This window comes from Nannospalax galili, unplaced genomic scaffold, assembly GCF_000622305.1.
Source record: "Nannospalax galili isolate Female #2095 unplaced genomic scaffold, S.galili_v1.0 scaffold513, whole genome shotgun sequence".
Taxonomy (NCBI): domain Eukaryota; kingdom Metazoa; phylum Chordata; class Mammalia; order Rodentia; family Spalacidae; genus Nannospalax; species Nannospalax galili.
The window spans coordinates 491,587-504,468 of NW_008334861.1; the positions used below are offsets into that span (position 1 = coordinate 491,587).

The following is a 12,882-nucleotide window of genomic DNA, read 5'->3' on the forward strand; positions in this document are numbered from 1 at the left end:
TAGCCTCCAATTTGAGATCCTCCAGCCTCTGCAAGGATTAAAGGTGTGTAGCACCACACCTAGCTCAGACACACCTATTGCTGCCTATGGCTACGCTGTCCCAATCCCACTTGATTGACTAGATGAGAACACATGATGAAGTCACCTTTGTGCCAGGTCCAGACATAGAGCTGGGCCAAAGGGTTGGAAGGTGGAGATGTGGTTGCAGCACAACTGGCTTCTGAAGCACAAGGCTTCAGAGGGGCCTCTTGTCCTGGGGTAAATACAATCCAGGCTAGATGGCTTATTCCATTTGGGATGAGAATGCCATATCCCATCCAATTCAAATCACAGTGACCCATGAGTTCCCTCAAACTCTGCCATAGGATTCGAGGCTTTGTTCAAACTTTTTCCAAGATGCGGTTTTGTCTCAGAAAGGACCTTTGGCCTTGAGAAACCACAGAGCCAGTCTTCTGGTATCTCCTTTTCCCTTAACCTTCTGCCTCCGCCAGGTGTTAGTACAGAGAGCAGGAACCTTTGGATGCCTTCCTTTGGCCTCAAGATAGGAAAAGCACTACCTATATTTGCTTCTTCTGATAGAAGCTGTAGACAGTGCCAGGGACAGGCAGCAAGAACTGATAGGTATTTCTCTAAAGAAGTTGCAGAAAGCAACCAATGTAGTTCAGTGGTACAGTGCTTGCCTAGCATGTACTGTACACAAACGAAAGAAGTTTCAGAGGTTCAGTTTTTGGACGGTCTGGAAATTTGCTGAGTCCTTCCCACAACCTTTCCATCTAGCTGCAATGGTAGATACTCAAAAAGGACCTAGATTCTGGTAAAAACAGTTTGAAGGTTCCTTAGAAAGTTAGGCATGCCGTGATCCTATGACCCAACCATTTCACTTTCCAAAAGACAAAAGCAGGTATTCCATAAATCTTGTACACAAGTGTTCACAGCAGGATTATTAAAAATATACTTGAGGATGGGGAGGAATGCTCTGAAGTGCTGTCTTTTGCACATGGCATGGCTGATACACTCATGAATTCACAGCACCTGTGATTATAGGCACAAGACCCATACATTATCAAGCCCACCAAAGGACAAAGGATCTCCAGGACCCATCTCTTACTGAGAAGCTATTTACAAAGGATAGCTTCTAGAGGAGGGAGAATCATTCTTTTTTTGAGGATGGGACCACTGATAGGATTCCCATGCCCCACATTCACATGCACATGAGCAGCATTAACTGGACTTCATGGGTTATTTTTAAAAAGACATGCAGTTGGGAGGATATGTGGGGAGCTGGAAGGGAGAAACGGGTGAATATGATCGTATTTCATTGTATGCATATATTAAATTCTTAAGAATAAAGAAAAAAATTAAAATATGCCAAAGGCTACATTTTATATAGTTCCATTCATATGAAATATTCAGGATAGCTAAACTGACAGAGACAGGAAGTCAGCTTCATGAAGTCACCTTAATGATCAAGGGGTTTCCATTTGGGGTGATGGAAGAGTTATGGAACTAGATGGTGATAATAGATGGATAAACTCCATTCTGAAAGGACTAAATACCACTAAAGGACACAGTTTAATAAAAGTTTCAGCCAGGTGTGCTAACTCAGGCTTATAATTATAGCACTTGCAAGGCTGAAGCAGGAGGATCATCATGAGTTCAAGTCTAGCCTAGGACACATAGTTAGTTTCAGGTCACCCTGGGCTAATCAGTGAGACGCTGTCTCAGGAAAGAGTTAATTTCATGGTATGTCCATTTTACCCAAATTTACCAAGAAAAAAGAAAAGTTCACTGGACTGACCCAATTCTCCTTAGCTCATGTCCCTTCCCTGCCTCGGTTTTGACAGAATTAAAGTTCCAAAACCTGGCTTTAAATCTCCTAAGTGGGGTCAGTATCTCTACAACCTGTTACAGGATAAAGTAGGTTTATTCAATAAGCATGTGATGCCTCTCCCCAGCTAAGGAAGTTTTTTCTGCACAGAGTTAGCTCAAGTCAGATAATTAGTCTGAAGAACAACCCCTACTGTTTGGATCATCCTTTGGAACCTGAGGAACCCAGAGAGTTCTAGTGCAGAGCAATGTAATTTGGGGGCCTAGTTACCAGGGGAGCCAGCACACACAGGAAGAAATGCCAGGTACGTTGCTTCAGAAGAGCTGGTGCATCCATGCTCATCCAATCATAGCAGAATCTCAGAGATACTCCACATAGTTCAGGACTTCTACACAGCTACCCTAACAAAGAGTAACCTGACACTTGATGTTTCTGTAATAGTTCTCAGATTGGTAATGGATCCATATTGCTTCAGCCTAGCTCTCACAAGTATCAGGTCTCTGAAAAAGCAATACCAGTAGCTCCCTAAAAAACTATTCAGACCACCCATTGCTAGTCACATTACCAGCATTAGGAAGGAGCCTTTTATTTCCCGAAGGACTCTGCATCTGGAGATCCAGCCAAGAAGATGACATTTATGGAAAGGTCTGAGTAGACTAAGAGCAGGGGAAAGGGGGAGATCTGAGAGTGCCTGTCCTATATGCACTCATCAGTCAAATCTGAGGCCTCTGCAAAGGCTTTGTGCTGTAAAGGTAGGGACAGCTGGCTGCTCTATCCATGCATGAGCTTCAGGAGAGGTATAGAAAACTGGGGACAGTTTGTCACAACCTAGGGCAGACATTTAGAGTATGAAGATAGAATTAGACAGCCCGCCAGTCTATGTATTGCATGGACTCTATTGGCAAGCTGAATGTCTGGGAATTACTGCCTGAGGGTGTCTTCCACTAATCCTGTCATTGTCCAGTTGAAGGGACTTCTGTCACTTGTAAGAGCTACCCAGGAGCCTGGTGTGACCCCCTTTCTCCACCTTTTGATGTCTTCCACCTCTTAGAAGTATTGCAGAAAAAGGTTCCTTGGCTATTCAGTCTGGCTGTACCCCAGTTACATCTTCCTGGTAGCAGATGATTGAGAATTGCAGTCAGGAAGGAAGCCCTACATCATCCATATCCTTCACCTGGTTCCCTTGAAGCACTTCATGGGATAGAGGGCCCCACAGCAACTGGAGAAAACCTTGTTGGGAGCTACACATGAAGTCAGTGTATACTGGCATCTCCCTGATGCCTTGGCCTGGACTGTATATGGAAGGCCAGCCCCTGCTACCCTGAGACCATCTGCCTAATCATCTGGCCCTCATCTCCAAAAAGGGAAATGACTTGTCCTCATGATTGGTAGCAGGAGCCTTTATCTACATCTAGTGCTGAGCATGCAGTCTCTGCTGGTGCATGGCAAGGCAAGAGCATTAACAAATCCCTACCTGTAGGTCAAGATTCTTGTTCCAAACCACCTAGCAATAGAGAATGGGGTCCTGTCTTGTTGTTCAAACATCACTGACTCTTCTTGAAGCCAATTAGCACCCACAGTTTCCTGTCAATCCTAACGACTTGGTATTCTCCAGAGCCTAATGTCTTGAATTCTGGGAATGCTGACAATCCTGTTCATCCTACAGAAACTTGAGTTTCAGTTTATTGAGACATTTTGCTTAAAACCAATATGCAAACGATACATGTTCAGATACAGACATGGATAGTATACATATAGATACTTACCTGAGCCTCTACGTGTATCCAGGCATCCTCTCTTCTCTCTTTGTCCCTCCCTTCCTATAAACCCAGTCCTCATGCACCCCCATCTACCTATTCTGAAGCTTCTCCCATCATGCTTTCCAGTATCTTCAGTACTTTCTTCTGAGCAAGTCTGCTGGAAAATCTCTCAGTAGTATCATCCACTGGTCCAAGTGACTGGCAAAGACACTAGTGTGTAAGTGCGCAATGCAAAAACCCAGCCAGCCTCTCAAATTGAAATGAATGCCAAAATCATGCAGCTATCAAAGAAGAATGGGGGGTAGAGAGCTAGATTGGTCAGTAAAGAGCTTGTCACACAAGCATGAGGACCTGAGCTCTATCCCTAGTACTCACATAAAAATCCAAGTGTGGTGACTCCCATTTGTAATCCCAGCACTGGCGAGGCAGGGATAGGTCAACCCTTGGGACTCACTGACCAGCCAGTCTAGCCTAATCATGAAACCACAAGTCCCAGTGAGAGACTATCTCAAAACAAAAGTTAAAACAAATACAAGGCAGAGGAAAACCATTTGACTCTGACCTTTGGCCTCTATACATGTGTACCTGTGCACACATTAGCACACTTGTGCGTGCACACAAACGTACCCACACATAGATATACAGTGGCAAATAACACAGTGCCATGCCTCAACTTATCCAACGCCCAGTGAAAGGTATAGTTATGAGATTGAAGCTACGTCCTTCCCAGGAAACACAGCCACTTTCCCTTGTCCTTGATGTCCTTTCGCTGGTTTAATCACTATTCAGCCAAAGGCACCCCAGGCTAACGGTTGAAAGCTCCTACCACTGAATTCCAAACGTGGAGCTGCACAGCCTCTAACAAAGTGAGATCCCATTCAAGTTCATTGAAAAGCGAAAGCTCTGAAGAGCCCAAGGCTGCCCCTCTGCCAAAACAGCAACCTAGTTGGGGGACATCCAGCAGACGTGCCTGGGGGCAGCAAAGGGGATCCTTCCTTCTCATTAGTTATCCCTTCAGTGTGCGCTGTGATGAACACCACAAACTGCCTGGCTGCAGACTTGACATAACAAATCAAATCCAGTCAGCAGGAGATGCCCTCTGATACCCCCAAGGAAGTGTCCTATGATCTGCTTTGTTACTGAAGAGCCAGCCAGAATTGAGTGGGGACTATTGCATGAATACAGGCTCTCATTTACATTCCCTTTGGAGTCCAGTGGTAATACCTTGCCTTCCTTACTTTCTGCCACCATATTTCCAACAGGTTCGTGACAGACTAACAATGAAATGAAAGCTCTAGGAGCCCTGCGAGTGAATTTCAGAGGCCCACCTAGCCAGAATTCCAGATTCACAGTTTCTCTACCACATACCTCCCCCATTGGCCCTTAGTCCTTTATCTGCCTGCCTGGATATGCATAGATTCCTGTCATTAAAATTGCTGTGCACATCATGCCACTATGAAGCAGCATGTTGGACCCAACTATTGCTAGCCTCGGTTCCCTGCAAGGAGATCATTATGAATATCCACACTCTATGGATACCTGTTGATCCATTCCTTCCATTTTTAGGCTATCAGATTTCCTTCAGTTCTTTGGCAGAATGTGGAATGGACCAAAAATCAGTTTGGAACTTGCAGGACTTGTTTGTGGACAGCTCCATAATTGATTGAATGAATAGCCAAGTTCACTGTGTGCCAAGTCGTTTGGATTCATTTGTCCATTGGTTCATTCAGCTGCTATTTACTGAACACCTGCTATGGGCCAAACACTTAGTGAACTGCTTCCTGAACAGCTTGAGAACACTGTGACTGCTGAGCCTCAAGCAGACTCCTTGGTGGGAAACTGGGCACAGAGGAACGGCTGGACCTCTTCTTGTGCCCAACATTCCTGCCCTTGCTTGAGTCACAAGCTTCTCAGAAAAGTCAAGGACATGTGCAAGTCCTCTCAAGGTGGTTAAGTCCCTTTGTGAAGATGATGATAGACTGGGAGACAACTGTGCGGCCATGGAGGGACCTGTATCTGGTATTTGGCCCCTGGCTGAGCATTTCAAGGCCTCCCTGGGCTTCAGGGTAGCCATTGTTATAAGAGGATATTGAATTTCCAGGCCCCTCCCAGATCTGCATTAGAAACGTCACATACCCTTTGAGGCCCTACATGTCCATACAGTCTACCCCATTCCACTCAAAAGAGCAGCAGCAGGACATAAGAACTCCTTCTAATCATCTCACATGTGCTAAAACAAACTCAGGCTCCATGGCAGGTCCTTGTTTTATCTGCATAAAGACAAGGGCCCTATGACATGCTGCCTGTGTCTACACACTGGGCTAGTAGTTTTCAACCTGGATATCCATGGGGCTGTGTACAAACAGATTCCTGTGCTCTACCCTGATGGAACTAAGATCATTCATTTCTCATAGGAGGGCCTAACAATCTAGATGTTTCTAAGCGATTCTTTTGTGCAGCAAGGCTTGAAGCACATAGTTCTCAGAGGTCTACTTTGATGTTCACTTGGCCAAGAGAGCCATGAATTTAGCCTACTGGCAGGTGAGGGACTTTCGGAGGATCAGCATCCTTTCCCTATGCCCACCTGCATTCCTCCATCTCCTCTCCCTTTCCCTGCTGACAGACAAGTCATGGTCACTAACATGATCAAACCATGGATGAGATTATGAAACTGAGGAAGCAGAGTGTTGCTTTGCTCCTGAAGACGCTTCTTTTATACATAATGGGACAGCTCTGCCAACGTGCTGATCCACAGTGGGGCCTCTTCCTGTTGTTTCCTAGCTTCCCAACCTGAGGATGCAGCTGCAAAGAGGAATTCCTTACTTAAATAACTTCATACTTGTGCTTTTCTTTCATTACAAAATTTTTCTCATTAGAAACAAACAAAACAGAAATGTAGAGAATAGAAAGGGAATGAGCAGGACTGGGTATTGTTTCATCCAAGTTATTTTAAGTATACACAAGCAATGCATGTGGGGGGAGGGAGGGGGAGGGAAAAGAAGGAAGGAAGGAAGGAAGGAAGGAAGGAAGGAAGGAAGGAAGGAAGGAAGGAAGGAAGGAAATAATGACTACAGTTACTGTTCATAAATTTGTACTTTCCCGTAAACAATGTATCTTAGGCTGCTACATTTCATTCCTGTGACTCTGTTGAATTCTATTTTATCAATGTATCCTGATGCATTTAAGAAAGACAGTGAGGCAACATAAAAGGTCAATATCTATTTTATGGTTTGCCTTTTTCAAAACTGGGTTATCTGTCGATAAGTAGAAATGGAAATGATTCAGCTCGCTCTAGGTTGTGCTCAAGCCCCTTCCTTTGGCAGCGGGTTCATTTAGTGATTCCAGCATAGTCACTTTAAGTGCACAAAGAATACCCTTTGTGTGACTTTCCGTCCTGTTTAGTATACAGACAGCATATTGCCTTGCTTGAAATGTAACAGGACTGTTTAAATGAGACACGGCAACAAAGAAACAAGTATCATCATCTTTCTAAAAATAGACGATATTTTGTGATTTTTGACAAGTATAAGTCTAAACTGAGAAGAGGCCTATTTTATCTTGTGGGCTTCCACTCATTAACTTTAATATGCTAAACCTTTTAAAATTCTCTCTCTATTTCTCTCTCTCCCTCCCCCTCCCCTCCCCCTCCTCCTCCCCCTCACTCCCTCTCCTTCTTCCTCTCTCCCTCTCCCTCTCTTATTCCCTCTCTTCCATCCTTCCCTACGTGCCTACAGGGAACCAGTAAGAGAAGACAGGAAGGAGACAACTACCAGTTTACAGGCATGGCTGATGGGGGTTATCCTAATAAAATCAAGAGGCCCTGCCTTGAAGACGTCACCCTGTCAATGGGCCCAGGTTCCCACTCCACTACTCTCTCTACAGAGATGCAGATTCCCAACTTAACTATGAATCCTAGCTCTGCAGATCTGGGAGTGGCCGGCCAATCACTAGTCCTTGAGAATAATCTTCTGGACAATAATCCTGTGAACAGCAGTGCCATGGGATCACCATTTGGAGTGTCATCAACTGCAGAAACGGGGCTGAAAGGGAGCACTGTTCCTTACTATGAGAAGAACAGCAGCATGCCAGCTGTGGACCAGGAGCTTCAAGATCTGCTGGAGGAGCTAACCAAAATTCAAGAGCCTTCTTCAAATGACCTTGACCTTGAGAAGATCCTCGGTAGCAAACCAGAAGAGCCTCTGGTCTTACATCACTCCCAGGCACCCCTCAGCACCCCTGCCAAGCATCCGGTTCAGATGCCACATATGGATAGCCTTAGTTCCAGCAAAGAGTTTGCTTCTAGCTGCAGTCAAGTCACTGGCACCTCACTTCCAATCCTGCCCTCATCCACAGGCATCAGCTATTCCATCCCTCCTACCAGTAAGCAGATGGTCTCACCAAGTTCTTCGACGGCACAGACCCAAGTCAAGAACCAGGTCCAGGCCGTACTCCCTGTTAATTTGCCTCCATTATCTGTGCCTCAGTGGCATCATGCCCACCAGCTGAAAGCTCTTGCAGCCAGCAAACAGGGATCTGGCACAAAGCAGCAAGGGTCCAACCGTACTTGGTCCAGTCTGCCTCCGCCAGGCCTCTCCCCACCTTACTTCCCAGTGCCATCACCTCACCCGCCACCGCCACCGCCACCCCCACCACCATTCAGCCCTCAAACCTTCACAGCATCCTGCATGTCATCCAATAGCTTGTCAGGCAGCACTGTGCAAAGCTCGCCCAATGCCTTACTCTCCAGCATGGCACCCAGCAGCAACGCCACCCTTGGGCCCAACTTGCCCTATGCCCCTGCGAAGCTCCCAGGCCTGGCTCTCAATCAGCAGCCACAGTTTAGCCCCCAGAGCTCCATTCTTGCCAATCTGGTGTCCTCTACAGTCAAAAGCCCTCAAGGACACCTGATATCTGCTCTGCCCACCAGCACCCCAGGGCCATCCCCACCCTATCGCCCTGAGAATCTCTCTAGCCCAGGCTTGCCACAGCAGTCCTTCACTCCACAGTACTCTCTGATCCGGAGCCTCACTCCCAACAGCAATCTGCTAAGCCAGCAGCAGCAACAGCAGCAGCAGCAACAGCAGCAGCAGCAGCAACATCAGCAGCAGCAGCAGCAACAGCAGCAGCAGCAACAGCATCATCATCAGCAACAGCAGCAGCAGCAGCAACAACAGCAGCAGCAGCAGCAGCAGCAGCAGCAGCAGCAGCAGCAACAGCAGCAAGCAAATGCTATCTTCAAACCATTGACCAGCAACCAGCAACCCAAAACCCTGAGCATGATCATGCAGCAGGGCCTGACGAGCTCCAGTTCAGAAACACCTGAGCCATTTATCTTTGGCAACACCAAGCCCTTGTCTCATTTCGTTTCTGAGCCAGGCCCACAGAAGATGGCCTCCATGCCTGCCACCTCTAGGCAGCCATCACTGTTCCACTACCTGCCGCAGGCGACACCAGCACATGCTCCTTCTGCCACTGCCTCATCCACTGCCACCGCTACCTTGCAGCTCCAGCAGCAGCCGCAGCAGCCTGACCAGTCTTCATTCCTCTTGCAGCAGATAATGCAGCAACCCCAGCGCTTTCAGCGCTTGGTGGCCTCTGATTCCATGCCTGCCCTGCCCGGACAGGTAAGGCCACCTCCTATCTGTTGGTGCTCCTTTGGGAAATAAGAACTATGTGATATGATATCCAGACATGGCTTTAGCAGGCAAATCCAAGCTATTATGGTCACTGAAGCCAAACTTGACTCTGGAAAAGCCTATGTAATCAGCTAATTTTATGTGGTTAAGTTCAGTGTCCATGAGGCCAAAGTTATGGTTCCAGCAACTGATCAGGTCACCTAACTCCCCTGGGAGGAAAGTTGCACCTATAAGCGGAGCACAGGGAAAGGACTAGTCAAGACACGTTAGAATTCAACAGATGTGCCATTTCCCCTGGACTGGGCCACGCACCAGGACTCAACAAATGCTTCTTGGTATGTAAGGAAATCACACTGAAGCATTTGGGTCTTGTGCGTGCTGGTATAAGACTGAATACTGAGCCTTCTAGAAATGCTGCACCACCATTTTGCTGAGAATTCTTTCTCAGTGTGTCTTTCATCAGTGTGATGGGTACTGAGGCAGGCCCTGAAAGGAAAAAGACAGACATCTGTAGAGTAGTTACTACTGTCATTTCCATTTTACAATGGAAGAAACAGAGGCTCAGAGAGTTGCCAGGACTTGCCCAGAGTCACACAGTTAGCAAGGTCCAGAACAAGGACTTAAAGTCAAGAATTCTTGCTCCAAAATCTGTTCTCTTCTTAAAATTAATTTTGACCTCTCACAATCCTTCATCACCTATAGCTTTTGAATCATTAAATACAACCGGTTCTCTGTAGTGGTATCTATCAGAGTTCCCACTTCTCTTTGCTCTGAGCCTTTCCTGTATTAGTTATATATCACTGTAGCAAATTCCTCTGAAGTGTCACTTCTGAACCACATACATTCAATTGACTGTCAGTCTGTGTGGGTCAGGAATCATGGCTTAGCTGGTCTTCCAGCTCAGTACCTCTCAGAAGGCTGCCATCATCTCCAAGTTCCACAGGAAAGGACCTTTCTCCAAAGTCACTCATGGTACGGTTAGTAGGAAACAGTTCCTTGCAGGTACCTCAAGGACTATTTATTGGACAGAATCTTCTTCATCGAGCATCATACAACATAGAAGCTGGCTTCATTCAAGTGGGTGAGAGAAGTTCCAGCAAGGTGCAAAGGTCGAGGCAGGAAGCAGGGAGTCCCAGCAATTCAGAAGCCACGGTCTTTAAAATCTACTCCATGTTCTCATCATCAAATGTCAGTCACAGGGGATTGCATGAAGGAGTGGCTGCTTGCAGGAGCCAGAGCTTGATGTCTGCCTGTAGAATACTGTTAGCCATGATGCTTCTCTCCATTGTTTTCATCTTTCCCAGGTTTGGAACTTTCTGATTCTTTACATGAGCTCATACAGTTGTCCCTAACGAGCTTCCCAATAAGGCATCCATTACTCTTAAGAGGATCCTTGCTAGAATTGTGACCTGATGGTGTTATCTACTTGTTCAAAAGTACCCAAAGAGCTATAACCTGACTCCACAAACATCCTCAGACTCAGAGCCTGTGAGGCCTGGCCCTTCATTCTATAACCCGGATGTGCTCATAGTTCTTGACCCATTCTTGCAAAGCTTAGCCTTTGCCCCCTGATTCCTGTGCCTGGCTTTCTTCTCCTTTTGTTCTCTTGTCCAACTTTTAGAGCTTCGAAAGGCTCAGGCCTTTCGAAGGGCATCTTCCTGACTGTCCTCAGTGCTTTGACTTCTCACTGGGCCTCTCCGTTCTGGAAAGAGGTCAAAGAGAAGATGTCTGTAAAGTGCTTTGGCAGAGAAGCACATTTCAGGAGCTGACCTTTTATTCAAGGCTGTACATGACAGCTTCCCAGAGTTACTCTTGTCACCTGGGTCTCATGGAGCCTAACCAAGCAGACTGCTTCACACTAGGCAGACAGAGCTCCTGAAGGGATAGCTGCTAGCTTGGGTGAGTGGCAGTAAGACATCGGCAGCAGGCGGGACAGGGCAGCACCTGGGGCTTAAGCCCTTGTCGGCAGTTCAGGAGCACTGTGGTTTGATGTCATTATAGGGCTGTTGCCATCGCTGTGCGTGGACTACCGCGGCTCTCTGGGTGGAGCACCAGCATCAACACTGGAATTCTCTCACTAGCAGTCATGGAGATGTGCCACCACCTAACATTGTGAGCCACTTTGCTTTGTTTTTATCTGCAATGGGGTGTGTTTATAGTTTGACTGTTTTGCCACAGAGCCAGATCAGCTGGCTCAGAGGGGAAATGCTTAATGTTTGAGGTCATGAGAGTTACACCTAACCAATTGCCAAGGTGGGAATGGAGAAGGCGTTTAGGAAAAACACTAAGCAATTGTGCTCTCCAAGGATAGGAGTGTGAAAAGGGCATCAGAGGTGCCTGACAGCAGAGGTAAGAGGCTGGGCTCCCTACTAGGCACTATATTCCCAGCTGGATATAGGCCCAAGGGCCCTATATGGAGCTCCATGCATTTAATCCTCAGAGGTAGGGGCTTTTATCATTCCATTCAATGCTGAGAAAAAAATTACAGAGAACTCACCAGAGTAACCCACAGTCACACAGCAAATCAGACAGCCACAATTCTGGCTACAGAGCCTGCACTCAAACCCTCATGAATGAGGCACTACTTCTAGAATGTTTTGTTCCCACCTTCTCATCCAATGCTTTTCCTCATCCACAAAATAAAGGATATGAGCTGAATGGATGATTGAGGATGAAATGTGATACAATATCTGAAGTACTTTGAGTAGAGCTAGACCTACCTATTGGCCCTGAGCCTTCAGATCTGTTACCTGGGGTTTTAAGACATGGTTCTCCAAACCAGGAGCTAGGTCAGGACAGAATGTGAGCAGAATTTCCTCCATCCCTGTCCCTGCGATGAAGTTGGCAGGAATTGTGGGGCTTCCGCACCTTCTGAGTTTTTCTCGCTTTAGGCCCAATGGAAAGGGCAAAACGTGATGTTCACCTAGCAAGTGCCCCTTCTTCATTCTTGAGGACTGTCATGTCCCTGCTCCAGTTCTCTCCCCTGCTCTCTGTTCACATAGTATTCGTCCAGGCAAAATGCATCAGCAACCCCCCCATTCCTTTTCATGGCCCCTCTCCAGCAACTCTGAGGCCTAAAAATTGAGCTTGGTCACTCTGCCAGGGGAGACCAGGGAGAAAGAGGTCAGTGTTTGAAACAAAATTTGGTATCCTTGTGGAGGAACATATGGCAGCACCAGAGGTGGGAAGTGCATGATTCTCACCTCAGCAACAGAAACAAACTGCCCAGGCTTTACTGACGGCCAGGCTGAGCCTGCAAAAGCACTGGTCACCTAATGACACAGCATTCATTGGCTTGTGGCACTTCCCCTTGATGACCATGGTTACTGTGGGAAGGCTGGAGATTCTTGTGAATATGGATCTCAGTTTTTGAAAGTAACAGTTTTATTTTTAACGTGAGATGAGAAACTGTTTAGTAACCAGAAATGTCCATTCTTGCTGTTGACAGGGGCTCATTCTTCTGAGCAGGCTAGTATTTTCTAACTTGGGAGATTTCTCTTTACCAATGGAATCAATGATTCCATTTTTACAGATCATTCTTTTCCACCTAAACTAAAGGCCGCATGTCATCTGGCTTCAGGAAAGCAGTACAGTATGTCAGGTCAAGTGAGGGCACTGGATGTAGACAGAGCTGAGGTTCTACTCCAGATGGGTTGTT

The 12,882-nt window shown here is 46.6% G+C and overlaps 1 protein-coding gene across 4 annotated transcripts in view; it reads left to right on the top strand.

Annotated features, from left to right (window-relative positions):
* Mamld1 (mastermind like domain containing 1) overlaps positions 1-12,882 on the top strand; it is a 120,658-nt gene that overhangs the window by 74,550 nt on the left and 33,226 nt on the right. For 2 of the 4 annotated variants that reach the window (XM_008829476.3, XM_008829475.3), the window contains exons 3-4: positions 7,323-9,212; positions 11,226-11,336. In XM_008829476.3, coding sequence (XP_008827698.1) covers positions 7,323-9,212; positions 11,226-11,336 — 2,001 coding nt within the window. The remainder of the gene's footprint in view (positions 1-7,322; positions 9,213-11,225; positions 11,337-12,882) is intronic. The other 2 variants (XM_008829474.3, XM_008829477.3) reach the window with 1 other exon arrangement.